The 20,395-nt window shown below is 38.2% G+C and overlaps 1 protein-coding gene across 1 annotated transcript in view; it reads left to right on the top strand.

Annotated features, from left to right (window-relative positions):
* The window catches only part of LOC133325296 (low-density lipoprotein receptor-related protein 1), a 42,759-nt gene extending 25,247 nt beyond the window's left edge, over positions 1-17,512 (top strand). Inside the window, exons 8-28 of the mRNA XM_061534117.1 lie at positions 2,304-2,487; positions 2,719-3,031; positions 3,117-3,314; positions 3,398-3,589; positions 4,063-4,944; positions 5,008-6,585; positions 6,653-6,830; positions 6,893-7,188; positions 7,249-7,876; positions 7,947-12,781; positions 12,850-13,236; positions 13,302-13,846; positions 13,907-14,175; positions 14,235-14,631; positions 14,698-14,865; positions 14,927-15,497; positions 15,566-15,834; positions 15,898-16,219; positions 16,291-16,449; positions 17,097-17,223; positions 17,283-17,512. Of these exons, the coding sequence (XP_061390101.1) occupies positions 2,304-2,487; positions 2,719-3,031; positions 3,117-3,314; positions 3,398-3,589; positions 4,063-4,944; positions 5,008-6,585; positions 6,653-6,830; positions 6,893-7,188; positions 7,249-7,876; positions 7,947-12,781; positions 12,850-13,236; positions 13,302-13,846; positions 13,907-14,175; positions 14,235-14,631; positions 14,698-14,865; positions 14,927-15,497; positions 15,566-15,834; positions 15,898-16,219; positions 16,291-16,449; positions 17,097-17,223; positions 17,283-17,432 (12,648 nt within the window). The 3' untranslated portion in view covers positions 17,433-17,512. The remainder of the gene's footprint in view (positions 1-2,303; positions 2,488-2,718; positions 3,032-3,116; positions 3,315-3,397; positions 3,590-4,062; positions 4,945-5,007; positions 6,586-6,652; positions 6,831-6,892; positions 7,189-7,248; positions 7,877-7,946; positions 12,782-12,849; positions 13,237-13,301; positions 13,847-13,906; positions 14,176-14,234; positions 14,632-14,697; positions 14,866-14,926; positions 15,498-15,565; positions 15,835-15,897; positions 16,220-16,290; positions 16,450-17,096; positions 17,224-17,282) is intronic.
* The last annotated feature ends 2,883 nt before the right edge of the window (positions 17,513-20,395 follow it).

Below are 20,395 nucleotides of genomic sequence, written 5' to 3'. Positions count from 1 at the left end.
TAGTACCTAGCCCCGTTTGATTTGAACCAAGCTTTGCACAACCTAATTGATTAACCAAACCTGTATAATGTTAAAAGTAGGGATAAGTAAATCGACTTTCGACTAATCGACTTTTTGTATTGAAAAGTCGAAGTCGACATTTAATCTATCATAAATACTTGGTTTATTATCACAAAACTCAAATTGCCCAAAAATTATACATACCAGAACTTTATTTTATATGTTCACAACAATTTATACAAAAGATTCAATTTTTATTGATTTTGCATAAGTCGGTAAAAGTCGAAAATCGATTTTGAATACGTTTGACAAAATCAAAGGATCGAAATGTCGACTTTTTAGTCAGAGGCTAGATAAAAGGTGATACTTATTGGTTCACTCCTTCAAGTACCTCTCACCCAAAGGGGCAACATTTGTAAATCACATATGAAGCGAACGGAATATCCAATTTCATCCAAAATTTGCACATCGTAATATTTGTAACCAATCTTGATCAAGTAAATGATTTTTCCTTATCCTCGTTTGGGTCTCCCCAAAATTATTTTGTGTTTATCCCAGCCCCTCGCTCCTGACCTTAGTTCTAGACGCACTAAAAGGCTTGGCATTATTTACATCTATTATCTCTTAAATGCCTCACGCACCGTTTGTCTATCAATCTTAGGTTCCTCGTATCTTTCCTCACTTAGCACCGTTATTTCATCAGATGTCGATGTGCCATGTGGGAAGTGAGCTTTCATGGGGATTCTTATTGTTTCTTCTGTTGTCACAATTCTGTTTCCCCTCGTCCACCATGTTTTCGGTTCTAGTGTGGGGTTTTAAGAGATACTTCTTTAATTCTCCCCTGTCAGCCTTGTTTTTATCAGCTTCATTTTGTTATATTCTTTCCTCTTAGGTGGCAAGATTTCCTATCTTGAAATTGACAACATTCTTCGAAACACTTTACAATTATATCCATTAAATTGTTGACATAGTCAGCGTTTTGGCTGTCATCGTTGGGTTGCCCTAACCAATCTTTTATCAATCTCCTGAAATTTACTCAGTTAATCTTAGACTTGCTTCGGAAGAATATTGGTTTTGGAGGTGGCCGTGAAATTTTAAACCTAATATATTTATGGTGAGAGAAAGAGTACTCTTGTGAGACTCTCTATTATTGATCCTCGTCAATTAAATTTTCTGAACATATAGTTATGCCTAATACCTCCTCTCTAATTCTATTAAAAAAGTTTGGTTTATTGCCTATTAGGACGTTAGTATTGATAAAATCTAAGAAGGTCAGACCTCTTTTTTAGTATTAGTACTATCCCACACCATTTGGAGTGAGTTAGCGTTACAACCGATTAGTTATCTATCGTTATCTACACTGATGCTAGGTAATTATTGTAATTTCCTTGCATCAGTAAAGTTCGTCCGATGTTGACAACTCTGTGTAAAAATGAAAAATTAATTATTCGTGACATATTATACAGGTTCAGGGTGCCTGTGATTACATAAAATAAACTACATAATTAAACCACTGAAATCTTGTGTTTTACTGTTCGAGGTTCCTGTAATCCCGACATGTATATTACCTTTTTTATTTTTTTCCATCAGAACCAGTGTTGCCGTTTCACTCCGATGGTGTTTATCTGAATGGCTTCTGTTAATTGTCCTCCATTAAACAGTCCTCTTGGGAGTCGGTTATCTTCTCATCGGCTCCCTCACTTTTGTTGCTAGGTGATTCTTCCTCGCTACTCTTCTTGGCATCTTCTTCTTGTCATAAGCTGAGTATTGAGGACGTATTAAATTTGGATGGTTATCTACATTTTCCAACCGAGTTGATTGTATTTCATAGTTGGAAAGCCTTGTACACCAGCGTTTATGCGTTCTCTTAACTTTTTTGGATATCAAAACAAAAGTAAACATTAATTTTTGCCGCAATTTTTTGATGAATTTATACTTAATCCTTCCTGGGATGTTATGTGTGTTTTAAAAATATTAAATTAATTAAATTCCACAGAATAATGTTGGGTTTTTTCCTTAAACATTTTTAAGAGAAATTTCGCCCACCATTGTTGTATTTACTTTTTACATTTCGTAGTGTATAGGGTAACGCCTATCAGTCAGGTCAGTAAATGTCAAATTAAAATTAACTTTACTTTCCGACTTTCGGTATTTTGACGATTTGGTTTTCTAACCCAATTTAAAGTTTTCTATTCACTCTGATTGGGTGACAAATAACATATTTTCATAACAAATGAATATTGTAACGATCACTTATAAATAAATGTAGCTTTTTATAATTTCCAAATTGTATTCCTTTTCAGGTACACATTCCATTAAAATCCATTCATGCCGTTGAGATTTTTGAAAATACCATTTACCTGGGATTATGGAGTGATGACATGATCATTGGCTTGGATAAGTTTTCTTTAAAAGGAAAAGAAGTGATAAAGAATGTCAAACATCCGCATGACTTTAGGATGTTTCATCGACAAAAACAACCTGAGGGTAAGTTCTCAAATTGTATAACCTATAGCCAAATATGTCAAAATTTATATTTACCTAAATCATAAAAATCCAATAATTCATCAGACGTTAAGCTCTGATCCCGAACTTAACAATACTATCATTTAATACTATGTTATATAATATATGTATATGAGTTTGTTCGTTTTTTAATAAACTGTAACAAATGCTTCTTTTTTTCTTCTTCGCTCATTTTTATGCAATGTTATCCAGTGGCACATCCTTGCCGCGTTAACAATGGCATGTGCAGCCAAATATGTGTTCCCATGTGGACAAAAGGATTTGCCCGAGCGACCTGCATGTGTTCGCCGGGCTATAAATTACGCAATAACACCGAATGTGAATTGTTGCGCTATGATAAATTCCTACTGGTGGCCCGGCAACGTTTGTCCAGTATAGCCGGCATACCGTTAAATGCTCCAGAACAAGCTGCCGAGGCCATGGTACCCATTTATAATGTCACATGGATTATGCCGGTCGACATTAATGTGCATCACAAGCAGGTTTATTATATACAACAACAAAAGTAGGTCAAAAAACAGAGCGATACCTTGTAGCTTTATTGTCTAAATATGGTATTAAATGACTTTATAACTAACTGATTTTTTTAGAAGCAGTTACACTCTGCATAGCAGGTCCACATATGGTACTGACCGTCGAACGCTGGCCAATGGTAGTGAGACTATTTCCGTATTGGCATATGACTGGTTAACGGGTAACATCTATTGGGGTGGTGCTGATTATATCTTTGTTGCTCCTGTGTCGAATATGTCGAAGGTCTTGTCCCTGCCCATGCGTCATGAAGCCATGTAAGTTTGTTGGTAATCGTTTTGTATTGTTTTGATCAATTATTGGAAATATTTATTTGCGTTTCTCTTTTTCATGTTCTTAGGAGTTTAGCCTTGGATCCTAGTAGTGGTTATATGTTTTGGGCCCATTGGACAGCTAATGAGAACAAAGCTTCCATTTATCGTGCCTGGTTGGACGGGTCACACAGAGAAGTTGTAGCAGAAACTAGCGCTGATAAACCAATGAATTGGCCATTGAGTTTAAGTATTGATGTACAGCATAAGAAAGTTTATTGGTGAGTGATGGACAAGATTTGTGAATAGCTATTATTGGGAATATATGTCGGATTTGATATTACTGGATAAAATAATTAAATTTCGACCGGACCGAAATTTGTAAACCCTTCATTCTGAAATATGTCAAAACATGAACATAAAAATTCTTCTAAATCTTCAACTTGGACCAAACCATACAAAAATATGTTGAAAATTACAACCATATCGGTTTAAAATACGCTTAGAACATCAGAATTGCTAAAAAGAACGGCACCTTTATATAGGGACAATTTCGGATCGATGTCATATAGCGCCACGTAGTTACAAATTTGCTATACTCAGAATCACTGACCCCATTCCGAGATTTATTAACAAGAGTCACCCAATTCCGATACTTTTTTCCTACTTCCATCAATTATTTATCAATTCTAACACTTTTATGACTCAAGTCACTTCATTTTTAAATTTAACTCGAAATAATATTGCCTTGCAGGTGTGATGTCAAGGACGGCACTATTGAACGTATGAATTTCGATGGAACTGATCGTGAAGTGATATTCGCTGATCCTGAATATCATCCGATTTCGATTGCCTATCACAAAGGTACCATCTACTGGGTTGATGCCAGAAACGGTACAGTTCGAAGTTTTTCAACACATCACCTGAATGGCACGATAAAAAATAATGACAGCTCCAAGGTGTTTTCATTGGAACGTGGTCGTAGTTCGAACTTAAAGGTATTCGATATCAGTACACAACCAATGTCTTCAAATAATGGCTGCGCTAAAAGCAAATGTCCGGGTATATGTTTTAATACGCCCAATCAATCGATGTGCCGTTGCCCAGATAAATATTCTCTTAACGGTACGGGTACCCAATGTATCCCCTCGCCTCAGGATAAAGAGGAAAAACCAAAGAATTGCACCACAGGATTTCAATGTTTGACATCGGATCAGTGCGTTTATGTTAAGGATTTATGCGATGGCTTCGATGATTGCAAAGATGGCAGTGATGAGAGCAGTGCTCCCGGTGGTCCTTGCGATCCCAAAAAATGTGATTTGAATGTGCATTTTGTATGTAATAATCGTTGTTATCAGCGATCCTTATTGTGCAGCTCGATCAGTTATTGTCCCGATGGTACGGATCAAAGGAATTGTGATAGTCATACCTGCAACAGTAACGAGTTCACCTGTACCAAAAGTGGCAAGTGTATACAAATGTCTTGGGTAAATGATGGTATTGCCGATTGTGGACCCGACGATTCCTCGGATGAGTATGGTGATGATTTGATCGATGATAAATGTCCGGAGTTTGAGTGTCGTAATGGGGTTTGTCGTTCGTTCTCCGAGGTTTGTGATGGCTTAGATCAATGTGGGTAAGTAGACCGAATCACAAAGATATCTGTTATTTGGGCACTGATGGGTCCCCTTCTTTTTAGTGACAATTCTGACGAGGTTGCCTGCGAATTCGAATGCGGTCCCAATGAACGTTACTGCATTCCAATTGGTTGCTATGATGAGACCCACATGTGCGATGGCATCAACGATTGCTTGGATTTTAGTGACGAGATGAATTGCAATGAGACCAAATCGGATCATCATTACATTGACTTGGGGGAGGCTCACTCGTGTGCACCCTTTGAATTCGGCTGTTCCGATCCGTTTGAGTGTATACCACATTTCTTCCGCTGCGACGGAGTGCCACAGTGTTACGATAAATCCGATGAGGTTAATTGTACCGAAATAAAACCAATTGTTCGAGATTATAACGAGACAGTGATATGCGAACCACCCGATCGTCACTGTGCCGAATCGAATAAATGTATTTCCGTCAATCAGCTGTGTGATGGTAATATCGATTGTGAAGATGGCACCGATGAGGGTTATCTTTGCTCTCAGAAAATGTGCGAGCGGCCTGATCCACAATGTTCCCACTATTGTCACAATGCCCCGGAGGGCTTCTTCTGTTCCTGTCCAGCTCATATGTATTTACTGCCCAATGGACGCCGCTGTAGCATGCAGCATGCCTGTGAACATTGGGATTCGTGCTCACAGATTTGTGTAACCATAGGCAAGGGTTACAAGTGTAAATGTTTCGAGGGCTATGATTTGGAATATGATCGATACACGTGCAAAAGTACAGCTCCTGATGACCCATATGTAATCTACACAAATCGCCAAGAAATTCGCGGCTTGAACCTGAAAAAGTCTACGTTCAGTAACTTCTATGCTTCGCTGAGAAACACCATTGCCTTGGACTTTCTCTACAACAACGTTTCCAGTCAAATATTCTGGACGGATGTTATAGATGACAAAATATACAGAGGACAATTGGTGGGAGAGTCTTTGCACAAAGTTGAGGCGGTGGTACATTCTGGTCTCTCAGCCACAGAAGGTTTGGCTGTAGATTGGATTGGCATGCATTTATATTGGATTGATTCGAATTTGGATCAAATTGAAGTGGCCAAACTGAATGGAAGTTTCAGACGCACTCTTATCGCCGGGGATATGGAAAGCCCACGAGGCATAGCCTTGGATCCTAGAGAGGGTCTACTATTTTGGACTGACTGGGATGACAACTATCCACGCATAGAACGTTGTTCGATGGCGGGAAAACATCGTCAGGCAATAACAACCACTACACAGGTATCGGCTGGTTGGCCCAATGGTCTGTCATTGGATTATACACAAAAACGTGTCTATTGGGTGGATGCCAAGTCCGATTCGATCTACACTGTGAAATATGATGGTTCCGATATACATTTGGTGCTAAGAGATCGTGAAATCCTATCGCATCCATTTGCCATTGCGGTCTTTGAGAATTATGTGTATTGGACAGATTGGAGAACTACATCGGTGATAAGGGCAAATAAATGGAATGGTACTGACATTGAAGTAATACAACGAACACATACCCAACCATTTGGTATACAGGTTCTGCATTCCAGTCGCCAGCCACAAGCTGAAAATCCTTGTGGAGATAATAACGGGGGCTGTTCGCATTTGTGTTTGCTAGAGTAAGTTGAGATGGATGGTGTCATTTGTCAATTAAGTATAATCTCTTAACTATCTCTCCGTGTATAGTGTCAGGAAAACCTATCAGTGTGCCTGTCCTCATGTTATGCGTTTGGATCACAGCGACAATAAAACTTGCGTTGCCAACGAACAAGTTCTACTTTTTATTATGGCCGATGAAATCCGTGGCATAGATTTAATGCAACCCAATCACCATACCATACCTACAATTAGACAATCTCCTCAGGTATTCCTTCGAAACTATCTTTGTGTGGTATGCGGAATATATTGATTTTTTTATTCTTATAGGTTTTGGCACCGCAACGAATTGATTTTACCGTAGAAGATAGCCGCCTCTATTGGTCCGACGTTCACTTGAATGAAATCAAAACAGCTGGCATCTCAAATGGCATAATCGACACGATTATCAATACCGATATTCACAATCCAACTGGATTTGCCATCGACTGGATAGCTAAGAATATGTACTTCTCAACTGGTAAAATTAGGAGTGACATTTGGGCGAGTAATTTGAAAGGCGAATACGTAACCGAAATATTGAAAGATTTGAATATGGTGGAAAGTATTGCCTTGGATCCAGTGAAGTAAGTATAACAAATAAAGGCCTTTAGAAACAATTAATTATCAAATTATTATTCCTGTAGTGGTAAACTTTATTGGATATCTTCAACACGCAATCTTCAAAAGTGGCAAATCGAACAAAGTAATCTTGATGGTTCGGAGAGAAGCGTCATCTATGAACACAATAAAACTCTGGCTTCGCTAACAATGGATTTCGATTCGATGCGTCTGTATTTTGTCTATGACAACTCGGGTATATCCTATTATAACATATCCACGAAAGACGTGAAAATTGTAGTTGCATCGAGTACGGTGATGACCATTAGCGCGGTAACTGTTTACAATGGAACTCTATATTTTCCGGAGAATATACAGGGTGTTATAATGTCTTGTGATAAAAATGCGTGTGCCGAATATTCAATTCTACGAAAAAATACCAAAAAGGTACAATATTTGAAAATGTTCTATGCTGAGGCGCAACAAGGTGCAAACACATGTGCTGGTCCCTTGAAAGGTGGTTGTGCTCATCTTTGCTTTGCAATCTCAAATAAAGATCATACATGCGGTTGTGCCATTGGATATCGCATAGATCCCACAAACCCTACTCAGTGCGTTGGGGTAGATGAGTTTTTGTTCTATACAAATCATGAATTGAAAGGCATTGAAATTTACGATCCCAGTAAACCAATCAGTGAGCAGGGACAAAAAATGGTAAGTTTTGGAAGTGATAAACAATTCTTTCTGTTCACTGCTAACAAATCGGTTTCATATTTTTTTCTAGGCATTGGGTCCCATTTCTCGCATATCACTGGCCTCCTTCATAGACTATCATGCCAAAGAAGATTATTTGTATTGGGGTGACAATGACAGTGGCACGATATCGCGCGTTAAGCGTGATGGCACCCAACGTCAAGTTATCATCGAATCTCCCGAATGGTTGGATAACAAACAAATGGATTGGCTGGGTGGCATTGCAATTGATTGGGTAGCCGAAAACATTTACATCAGTGATATAAAGCGAAATGTTATCGAAGTGGCTCGTCTGGATGGTTCCCATCGTCATGTCGTAGTTTCCAATGTGAAAAAACCCAGTGCATTGGCTGTTGATCCCGTACAGGGTTTACTGTTCTATGTGGCAGAAGGTGTTATTGGTCGCACCGGTTTGGATGGTTCACAACCATTTGTTTTGGTAAATCACGATAAGCTTGCCACTAGTTCAGTGCTGGACATTGATGCTAAGAAGGATAAAATTGTCACCAGTTTAGTGCTGGACATCGATGCAACAAAGGTGTATTGGTGTGAGGCACCCAAAGTATCACTTGCCCAACCGTCGATTATGAGGGTTGACTACGATGGAAATTTGAAGGAGGTTTTGCTCAATCATACTCTTGAGTACCCCACGTCAGTGGGTAAGCTTGATGATTACATCTATTGGACGGATAACAATTACAACAAGGGCACCTTCAAAGTTGCCCATATGGCCAATTTAAGCAACTATGTTGAGTTGAAACGTTTTGAAGGCAATTCGGTAAAGGATATGAAAATATACTCCAATAGACTTCAAAAGGGTATCAATCCATGCGCTGAAAATAATGGTGGCTGCCAGGAGTTGTGCCTCTTCAATGGAACCACACCCATATGTGCCTGTTCACACAGCCGTGTCGCAGCTGACGGCATGACCTGCGAACCCTATGACAGTTTCCTGCTCTTCTCTTATCATAGTACCATTGAAAGTGTCCACCTAACGGATCACGCAAACAAAAATGGCCCCGTGAAACCCATCCGCAACACCACCATGATGATGAATGTCATTGCCCTGACTTATGACTATGAGAATAGTGTTCTGTTCTATTCCGACGTCATATTAAGTACCATCAATGCTGTAAATTTCAATGGTAGCAATAATCGAGTTTTGGTTACACATCAAGGGAAGGTTGAAGGCCTGGCGTTTGATATTGTCAATGAAATGCTCTTCTGGACTTCGAACAATGATGCATCCATTTGTAGCTTGGATCTGCACTATATTTCCGACAACCCGGATAATAATACACAATTGGTGAACCGTATTCGTGTCTTAAATTCCAAAGACAAGCCACGGGGCATTGCCGTGGAACCATGTCTGGGCATGATTTATTGGACGAATTGGAATGAGGAAAGTCCCTCCATTCAAAGGGCTTATGTGACCGGTTTTGGTTTGGAGTCGATTATCAAAACCGACATCAAAATGCCGAATGCCATTACCTTGGATCTAGAGGACCAAAAGTTATATTGGGCTGATGCTAGAATGGATAAAATCGAAAGAGCCGATTACGATGGCACTCATCGCGTTCGCTTGGCCCATTCCACTCCCAAACATCCATTTTCCATAGCTGTTTATGGCGATTTATTGTTCTGGTCCGATTGGGTTTTAAAAGCTCTGGTAAGAGCCAATAAATACACTGGTGCAGAAATGGTTTTCCTGCGTGATCATGTTGAAAGGCCCATGGGTGTCGTTGCTGTTCAGAATACGACCGTCAATTGTGATTCGAATCAATGTAAGATCCTAAACGGTGGCTGTGAAGATGTGTGCATTTTAAATAGCAACGGAACAGCAAGTTGTCAGTGTACCCGCGGTATTTTGGCGCCCGATGGCCGCAGATGTCTGCAACCGTTAAATGTGAAGTGTGATAAGAATCAATTCCAGTGTGGTTCTGGTGAATGTGTCCCACTGCACTTGACATGTGACAGTATAGTTCATTGTTTAGATGGATCCGATGAAGCACGAAGCTATTGTATTATACGCGCTTGTCCAACTGGTTTCTTTATGTGCAATAATCATCGTTGCATTCCCCAGTCGCAAACATGCGATGGTGCACACCAATGCGGTGATGGCTCCGATGAATCTGAGCTTATATGTAAATGTGAAGCGGATAAGTTCCGTTGTGGTAGTGGTGAATGCATCGCAAAACAATTTGTTTGCGATCATGTGCGTGATTGCAAGGACTTTAGTGACGAAAAGCACTGTCCTGAATCTGAATGTCCAGCTGGAGATGCTGTTTACGAGCACTGTCCCAATTCCACGGCTTGTATAATGCCTATGTGGCGTTGCGATGGCGACAATGATTGCCCCGACGGTAGTGACGAGCTTGATTGTGATCATGTGACGAAAGTTGCATGTGGCCCCGGACAATTCCAATGTTCCAATGGACGTTGCATCAACGAAAAGTGGCGTTGCGATGGAGAGAATGACTGCAAGGACTCGGTGGTTGGCAATTTCAGTTCCGATGAATACGGTTGTAAGTTGCAGTGCAAACCCAATGAATTTAGATGCGACAACACCTGTATTCCAGCCAGTTGGCAATGCGACTCCAAGCCTGACTGCGAAGATGGCTCGGATGAAGGGGCCCAATGTCCGAACCGTGTATGCCAACCCCATATGTTCCAATGTAAGTCCTCAGGCCGTTGCATTCCACAAAAATGGGTATGCGATGGAGAACACGACTGCCCAGCTCCAGGTTTCGAAGATGAAGGAGATCAGTGTGCCATTGCCACAGTGCCGCATATTCCCGATTGTGTTGCTCCATCATTTCTCTGTTCGAACGGCTTGTGTCTGGATCGGCGTTTGGTATGTGATGGTGATCACGATTGCCCCAACGGTGATGACGAATACGAAGATTGTGTACCGTTCAATTTTACCCAAGTTTGCGTGGAGGAAGTGGAATTCCAATGTCATAATCTTGAGTGCATAGCTAAAAATCTAACTTGCAATTCGAGGGCGGATTGCTCCGATGCATCGGACGAATCCGTGGAATTGTGTGGCGAATCGACAATGACTTGTGGCCAAAGTCAATATCAATGCAAAAATGGCGCATGCGTTTCGGAGGAACTGCTGTGTAATGGTCGGAATGATTGCGGCGACTTTTCGGATGAGTCTTTGTGTAATATTGATGAGTGCCTCAATCCGGATATTTGTGAACACAAGTGTATTAATAAGAAAATTGGTTACGAGTGTCAATGCCATCCCGGATATAAGTTGCATACCAACAATCACCATTTATGTGATGATATCGATGAATGCAATGGTCCGCATCAGTGTTCGCAAATATGTGCCAATACCTATGGCTCATACAAATGTCTGTGCATGAAGGGTTACGAACTCAAGGATGACCATCATACTTGCAAGGCCACCAGTAATGAGACGGCTAAACTTATATTCTCCAATCGTTATTACATCCGACAGGTGGATATGCGGGGCAATGGCAGCATACTTATGCACCAGTTATCGAATGCCGTAGCCCTAGACTTTGATTGGTCTTCCAAGTGCATATTTTGGTCAGATGTAACGTCAACAATGGCCATGATTAAACGATATTGTCCGGCGGAAAATAAAACCACTACTCTACACCAGGCAATGCTGAAGAACCCCGATGGTTTAGCGGTGGATTGGGTGGCAAAAAATCTGTATTGGTGCGATAAGGGTTTGGATACCATTGAGGTGTCGAAATTGGACGGCAAATATCGCAAGGTATTGATAAATGAACATTTGCGTGAACCTCGTGGTGTGGCCTTGGATCCCTTTAATCGTAATCTTTATTGGTCCGATTGGGGTGAAGATCCACATATTGGAAAAGCCGGTATGGATGGCTCAAATGCCAGAATTATCATACGTGAAAATATGGGTTGGCCAAATGCCCTGACACTGTCGTTTGAAAGTAATCAATTGTTCTGGGGTGATGCCCGGGAAGATACAATATCCGTTTCTGATTTGGATGGCAACAATGTTCGCATCCTGATGGCACGCAAATTAAATCCTCATCTGAATTTGCATCATATTTTCGCCATAGCTGTGTGGGAGGATAAAATATATTGGTCAGATTGGGAAATGAAGTCGATTGAGTATTGCAACCGATTTACAGGACAGAACTGTTCAACTTTGGTGACAACCATACATCGTCCCATGGACTTGCGAATTTATCATCCATACCGTCAGCAGCAGCCGTACGGTGGAAATCCTTGTGAAAATGCCGAGTGTTCTACGCTGTGCCTACTATCGCCAGACCCACCGTTCTACAAGTGTGCCTGTCCCAATAACTTCATACTGGGCGATGATAATAAGACCTGCATTGCCAATTGTACGGCAGCTCACTTCCAATGTTCGCAGACCTACAAGTGTATTCCCTTCTACTGGAAATGTGATACCCAAGATGATTGTGGCGATGGTAGTGATGAACCCGAAAATTGTCCACCCTTCCACTGTGAACCGGGCCAGTATCAGTGCAATAATAAGAAATGTATTCATCCAGCTGCCATTTGTAATGGTAGCGACCAGTGCGGAGATAATTCCGACGAACAGAACTGTGATAAATTTACTTGCTTTGAGAACCATATGAAGTGTGAGGCTACTGCCAATACAACCGCGTTCTGCATTGAGAATCTGCAGAAGTGTGATGGCGTTAAGGACTGTCCTAATGGTGAAGATGAAGTGGGTTGTACGCCACTGAGCTGTAAAAAGGATCAGTTCCAGTGTAATAATCGTTGTGTGCCCCTTGTGTGGGTGTGTGATGGAGATGCAGATTGTCCCAATAAATCGGATGAAATGAATTGTGATAAAGTCACATGTGATTCCAGTGACTTCCAGTAAGTGTCGGTGGTAGAATAAAGGGATTATAATCTGAATCCCTTAACATATTATTTTTTTCTTACAGGTGCAGTTCCGGTCGGTGCATACCAATGGCCTGGCGTTGTGATGGGGAAGATGATTGCCCGGATGGCGAAGATGAACCAGCCTCCTGCCGTTCACTGAAGGAGGAATGTGATCCCACATACTTTAAGTGCAATAATTCTAAATGTATACCCGGCAGATGGCGCTGTGATTATGAAAATGATTGTGGCGATGGTAGCGATGAACTGAATTGCCAAATGCGTAACTGTTCGGAAAGTGAATTCAGATGTGGAACTGGTAAATGCCTTAAGCATGATCATCGCTGTGATGGCGAAATACATTGTGATGATAGCAGTGATGAACTGAATTGTAACATAACCTGTAAGGCGAATCAATTTAAATGTGCCACATTCAATACCTGCATTAATAAGTAAGGAAAACGGATGACCCTGCGAAATATTTTGTGGATTAATGGAATTCCTATTATTCTTCTAGGCAATACCAATGTGATGGCGACGATGATTGTCCCGATGGCAGTGATGAGGTTAATTGCACCTGTCCCTCGGATCATTTCACCTGCGGCAATGGTAAATGTATTATGGCACGTTGGAAATGTGATGGTTGGGATGATTGTACCGATGGCAGTGATGAGAGTTTGGAGACCTGTGCCCATGTTCACTGCCATGCAAATGCCTTTAAATGCTCGAATCTCAAGTGTATACGCAAATCTGCGCTTTGTGATGGTGTCAATGATTGTGGCAACAATGAAGATGAAGCTGATGAGGTATGTGCCGCTCTACCGAAATGTCGACACGATCAATTCCAGTGTGAGAACGAGGATTGTATATCGAAAATATTCCGTTGCGATGGTCAATATAATTGTATCGATGGTTCGGATGAAATGAATTGTCAACCACCGGTTTGTGGCTTTGGAACATGCTCTCAGATATGTATAGAAAAGAAGGCGGGACATTACAACTGCAAGTGTACGGAGGGATATTCCAAAGGACCGGCGAAAAATGATACATGTTTGGCATCGGGTGAGTACTAGCGATTGTTCATCATTATAAAGAAAGTCTATAACAAATATTTCCGCTTAGGTCCCGATCAAGTTCTTTTATTGGCATCCGAACAAGAATTCCGTTTTATATTACCAGCAAAGCAAGAGGGCACCACAATGGTTGGTTTCTTCCACACGGATATCTTAAAGATTGATGTATTCGACATTTTAATCAGAACTAAAGACACCTTGCTCTTCTGGATCGATTCACATCATGGCAAGGTTCATACCATGAAAATAGCTATACCCCAAACTGAAGCCATAGCTGTAAGGGTAAGGCGTGATCTCAAGGAGTTGAAAGCGTTTGATGTAAGTTGTATGGAAATTTAGTTGGTATTTGGTGGTCTAATTCAAAAATGTGTTTCTAGATTCCCGTATTGGATGATCCGAAGTCCCTGGCCATTGAATGGATAACTCAATTGGTGTATATCATTGATTCCAAGCACAATGAAATTCTGGTTACCGATATTGATGGCAAGAAGTATGCTTCCCTGGTGTCAACTGGTTTAAATCCCACCGATATTGTTGTGGAACCTGAGTCACGTATTATGATTTGGTCCACTCTGGAAAATGGCATACTCATGGCCTCATTGGATGGCCAAAATAAACGTAGCTTAGTGGAACGTGATGTTGGCTGGCCCATAAGTTTAGCCATTGATTATCCAACGGGGCGTCTGTATTGGGCAGATTATCGTAAGGGTACTGTGGAAACGTGTCGTTTAAATGGCAAGGAACGTAATGTTGTGAGAAAGTTCTCCAACAAAGGTATGTGTGGGAATGTAATGGTCATCATGATAGAGTTTTATATAAACATTTTATTTTCTTTCATAGAAAAACCTCAAAAAATTGATGTATTCGAGGATTATTTATACATAAAGCTATATGACCAAAGCATAATCAAAATGAACAAGTTCGGTAATGATAACGGTACCTATTTGCTGAAGGGCTATAGATCATCTGACATTGGTATCCTACATCCTTTGAAACAAAATCGCAACAGTAAGTGTCAAATGAAATATTTGGTATTAAAAATATGTAATATACCCTCTCTTTGTTGTAGTATCGAATCCCTGTGCCAAGGACCCATGTAAACAAATTGGTGCCATTTGTTTGATGACCACCGAAACCAATAGTGGTTATAAATGTCGTTGTCCCAATGATTTCCATATGGTCGATGGTGTGTGTGTAGCCCATCAAACCATAGTTCCCGATTATTGTCCCCTGAAATGTAACCTAGGCACCTGTAAAGTTATCAACCATGTTCCAAAGTGTATTTGCCAACCACAGTTTGAAGGAGAATTCTGTGAACATTATCGCTGTTCCAATTATTGCATGAACTATGGCTTGTGTATAATTGCACCACAAATACCTGGCTCATCTGAACCACCACCACTAAAATGTAGCTGTACACCGGGATGGTCGGGACCACGTTGTGAAACTTCTGTACCGGAGTGTCAGAGTCGTTGTCACAATGGTGGCTCATGTCGCATTGAAGATGGCAGTATGAAGTGTACATGTCCGCCAATGTATGTTGGCGAACAGTGTGAGCATTGTGTGAATTTGACATGTACAAATGGAGGTATTTGTCGCGAGACTCTGTCGGGTACAACACAATGTGAATGCTCCGATGGGTAAGTAGTCATTTCCTTGTTTAGTGTTGGCTATAATTAATTATGAATATTTGATTTTTCCCTTTCAGATTCACTGGCAAACGTTGTGAGGTAAATGTGTGCTCTGGTTTTTGTAAAAATGGTGGAACATGCGTCATTGGTTCCAAGGGTGGTCCCCAGTGTCAATGTCCCAAAGGTTATTATGGTGAAAAATGTGAATCAGATTCATGTGCCAATTATTGCCTAAATGGTGGCGTGTGTAGAGAGAAACCAGGAAAGCTTTTGTGTTCTTGCCTGGAAAGATATGTAGGAGATCGTTGTGAGACGGATCTATGTAAAACTTCCAATCCACCAGCCTGTAAGTTTTATAAAATAATAAATTAATACTATATTTAATTCATTCTATTGTATTTTCCCAAAGATTGTGATCCCGCTGAAATACCACAACGTAATCCATGCACCGGCCTCATTTGTCAAAATGGTGGCACATGTCATGTCATTAAGGGGGTAGCCATGTGTAATTGTTCCGATCAATGGAATGGTGAATTCTGTGAACGACCTGTATCCGATGATAATCCATGTATCAATTATTGTCACAATAATGGTGTTTGTCATTTGGATCCCTATCAAATTCCACAATGTACATGTATAGGCGAATGGGAAGGACCGGCTTGTGATGTACCGCCACCATGTGTGGGTAGCTGTGGCGTCTGCCAAACGGGAAGTTCTATAAATGAATGCAAGTAAGTTGGACAAAGAAAATATTTTTAACAACTTATATTTTTAAATTAATTGTGAATATTTTTTATTAAAGATGCGAGGATGGTCTATATACAACATGTTTGGCGGACACTGCCAATGCCCTGAGAAGTGAAACAGAACACTCGGCCAATGTAATGTCAATATTGGCCATTATTTTGGCAATAGCTATTTTAGTACTGGCCCTATTTGGAGCTGGTCTGTACTTTTTGAAGTAAGTGTACTTTTATAATTTATTTATATGGCATACATGTTTTTACCCTCCACGAAAAGGTGGAGTGTATATTCAATTTGTCATTCCGTTTGCAACACATCGGTTTTCGTATACATGTTATTGTTGAACAAATATTAATTATATATTCTTGATTAGGATAAAATTCTACGCATGCCCGTCTGTTTAAATCACAATAGATATGGCAATATTTAAGATAGAGCTTCGAAATTTTGCACACACATTGCTAGTACTCCTAGGTTGCTTGGTATTGGGATATATCGGTCCACGTTTTGGTATAGCCCCCATATAACGGTATTGACCCAAGTTTCAGTGCAGCTTCCATATAACGATCCCCTGCAATATTCGGTATTCTAGGGATTTTGGACACGCTTTTTCACCAAATTGACTATAATTTGTTTTTTTTTGGGTTCTCATTGTGTGTGGGTTCTCCGTACCAAAAATTATTTATATTGACCCAATCTGATTGATTATGCTTTGATCGAATCGATTTTCTTATTTTATGGTCTTTGGATCATAAAATAGAGATTTAAGTTGATGTAGATCAGAAATAAAAACCGATAATTTCTAAAAACGACATCCAGGCGTAATTAAGCTATAAATATGAAACCAATCTCTATTTTTTTTAGAAAACATCGAATATCGCAACCATTTTCCCATGCTCGTCTCACAGAAAATGTGGAAATAATGCTTACAAATCCAATGTATCGAGGCGATGCCGATGAAACGCCGGCCTTTGTGCACGAGGATGATAAGGTAAGCAACCGATGCATTTTATTTAATATTTACAAAATTTAACATTCTATTTTATTCAGGGTAACTTTGCCAATCCCGTATACGAATCAATGTATGCCGATGCGATTGTGGAGCCAGCTGTGGTGCCGGAAAATGTTCTGGCGCCGGATGAACGTAAGGGTCTGCTGCAACATTCACACGATGACAACAATACACCGGATATTCTCTGATGATTAACGTCAAACGAAATACGCTAAGAAGGAGATAAATTTGTATGAAAGTCAAGATGTATTAACGAACAAAAGCAAAACCTAATTGTAACAACAAAGCAAAATAAGAATTTAAGCCATAATTATAGTCATCATTTATATAAGGAAAAAACTATGAGCATAACAACAAATTAACAAAGACAATGTAAATTTTTCCAAACCAAAATCACTATCCTCTAACACTTTCCCCATAAACATAAGAGTAAAGTAAAAACACATAAATTCTCCTGAAAAAAAATTAATGCATTAAACCAAACGAAACGAAAGCATTTCTTAAACAAACGAAAATTATTTTCTATTTCTTGAAAAAAAGGAAACTAAATAAATAAAACGTGAAAAATTAATTATTTAACGCAACAACAAGTAACAAGAAAACAAGGACTGATAGTTTAGTCATTTCTAAAGAAAAAAACAAAAACAACTAAAGCAACAAAAGTAACACTATATAATATTCTTGGACTAATTGCAAGAATATATTTGTATGTGTGTCTGTGTAATATTTTTAATGATTTTTTTCTATATACATATTTAATATTATTTATAATCAACAAATTTTATTTTAAATATTTAATTTTATTGAAATGAAAAGCTTTTTTAGAAAACAAAGGATTGTTTTCACAGTACATCGGGAGAATATTAATGATATGGAAATTTGGATTAAAAACTATAACTCAAAATTTAACAAATTTAGTTAGACTACCTTATTAAGAACATTTGAGAAAAGGAAAATTTGAAATTCATTGCGAAATTATTGAGAATTCCCAAAACATTCCTTTTGAATAGGAAATTCCATTTCCCAATTCCAATGTTTTTAATAGGGGTGATTGTGTTTTCCCTTGAATCTCAATTTTCAAGTTGTTGATATAAATTAAATATTTTTTATTGGAAAGAATTTATATAATTTTTTGCAATGATATATTTGTTTACATGTCCAAAATGATGTTTATAATTGAGTAGTTCTTCTCTAACTTAGTAATTTGTATTTTGTTTCTAATTGACATTAGACGCATTTCAAAGTACGAGGCCTCTTGATTTAGCCCCTAATAATTATGATGGCCTGTGGTATATTCGGTTTCCTGGCAATTAGATCAAATGTCGCTCGGTATGATAAAAACTCTGAATTTTCATAGCGTCATTTTTTCAATAACAATCTCGTTAACTTACCAAATGTCTATATTACCGATATTATTAATCAGCATTTGCAACTATCGATAATTGCCAATATCTCGGGTTTAAAAAGATTTTCTAAATAATTAATAATTTTTATTGTGCCATAAATCATTTATGATTGCTTTTAAATCTGTTCTACATTTCAATGTTTTTATTTATAAAAAGAACAAAAAAATGTGTGCCATTCTCAATCCGCCCATTCTGTATCCAATATAAATTATTTTCTCCATAATGTACTGTGAAAACGACCCTCGATATATATCTCGTGAATAACTATAGTTAATAAATAACAAAAATGAATATTTCTATATATTTAATTTACAATATTCCTTTTTACATTAAATACATATTTGCTATGTATTATTTAATTAAATGTATATGGTATTGTATACTCTCCCCAATGCTCCTCATTTATAACAAACCACATTTTTATATAATTTCATATGTATACTCATATTTATAAAAACAAATAAATAAATAACTAATAAGCCACATTTTTAATTTATATTCAAATTGTAATATAAGCCGACAAAGAACAAGAAAAAATTGAAAATAATAAAAACAACTAATTACGAAATAAACAGAAATGCAATATAAAAAAAGTTTGTTGTTTTTTAATTCTGTGGTTTCTGTGAACAAAGAAAAAAATAAAACCTTTGTAAAACAATGTAAATCTCACCTGGATATAGATGAAAATATTTTATCTTCGTCGCAATTTATTTTTGGTTTTAATCGAAATTTATTCAAATGTGCATTAAACTGTTTAAGCCATAATGTTTCTTTTTATATTTATCGTACGTATCGTTTTTTATATATATTTAATAAACAAAAAAATGAACATGTCTGTATATTGTATTCTAATGTATATGTAGTATATATAAAAATAAATCTATATAATAAAATTTAATAAAGAAAATATTTTAATATTAAGTAATTTTACCTTAAAATAAAACATAAAAATACCAACAAAAGAACAAAGATATTAAACATGCAATTAAAATAACAAAAAGTAAACAAGAATAAATTGCATAACACGAAAATTAACAATTTCAATAAAATTCAATTGTACACATTAATTATAAATATGATGTTTGATTGATATAAATATGAATGAATGGGTGTGAGTGATTTTACTTTGGCATAAAAACATAATTTTTAATGGGAAAGCGATAAAAAAGGACATACGTATTTAAAGAATACAAAGGGATCTTATTTAACATAGTTAAACACTATGTTTTAAGGTTTAAAGTAAAGCGACCATAAGGTGAAATGTCTTAAATTTGTCATCCCGTTTGTAATATTTCTACATCGTTTTAACGATGTCCGCCTGTCTGTCCAAACCACGATAGGTGACAAAAACTTGGATAGATCGGACCAATATTTGGTATAGCCCCAATATAATGCGTATTGAAATCTTCATTCGTTTGGTCCATAAAATCGTTAATCTACCACCAATTTATACCTCACAATAGGTCTTGCAAATTTCATTATTTTCGCATATAAAGTCGTTTATAATCAAACAAATTCGATGAAAATTTGTAGTTTACTTCCAATTAGACCTATAAAGCAAGTGACGAAAACAGGATAGATCAGAACAAAGTTTTGGTATACCACCCATACAATGGGTCTTGAAAAATTCGTTGTTTTGCCCTACAAATCGTTATAATTTGGATAAAGACAGTATTAAGTGTTGCAATTTAGATGTTGGTCAATGTTTCAGAACATATACCATTTAGTATCATCCGTGTTATTAT

Source organism: Musca vetustissima, unplaced genomic scaffold (assembly GCF_032173495.1).
Source record: "Musca vetustissima isolate MV318-11 ecotype Yass unplaced genomic scaffold, APGP_CSIRO_Mvet_v1 utg14742, whole genome shotgun sequence".
Lineage (NCBI taxonomy): Eukaryota > Metazoa > Arthropoda > Insecta > Diptera > Muscidae > Musca > Musca vetustissima.
Note: the sequence above shows the minus strand (reverse complement) of the source record. Positions and strands in the feature narration are given on the sequence as shown.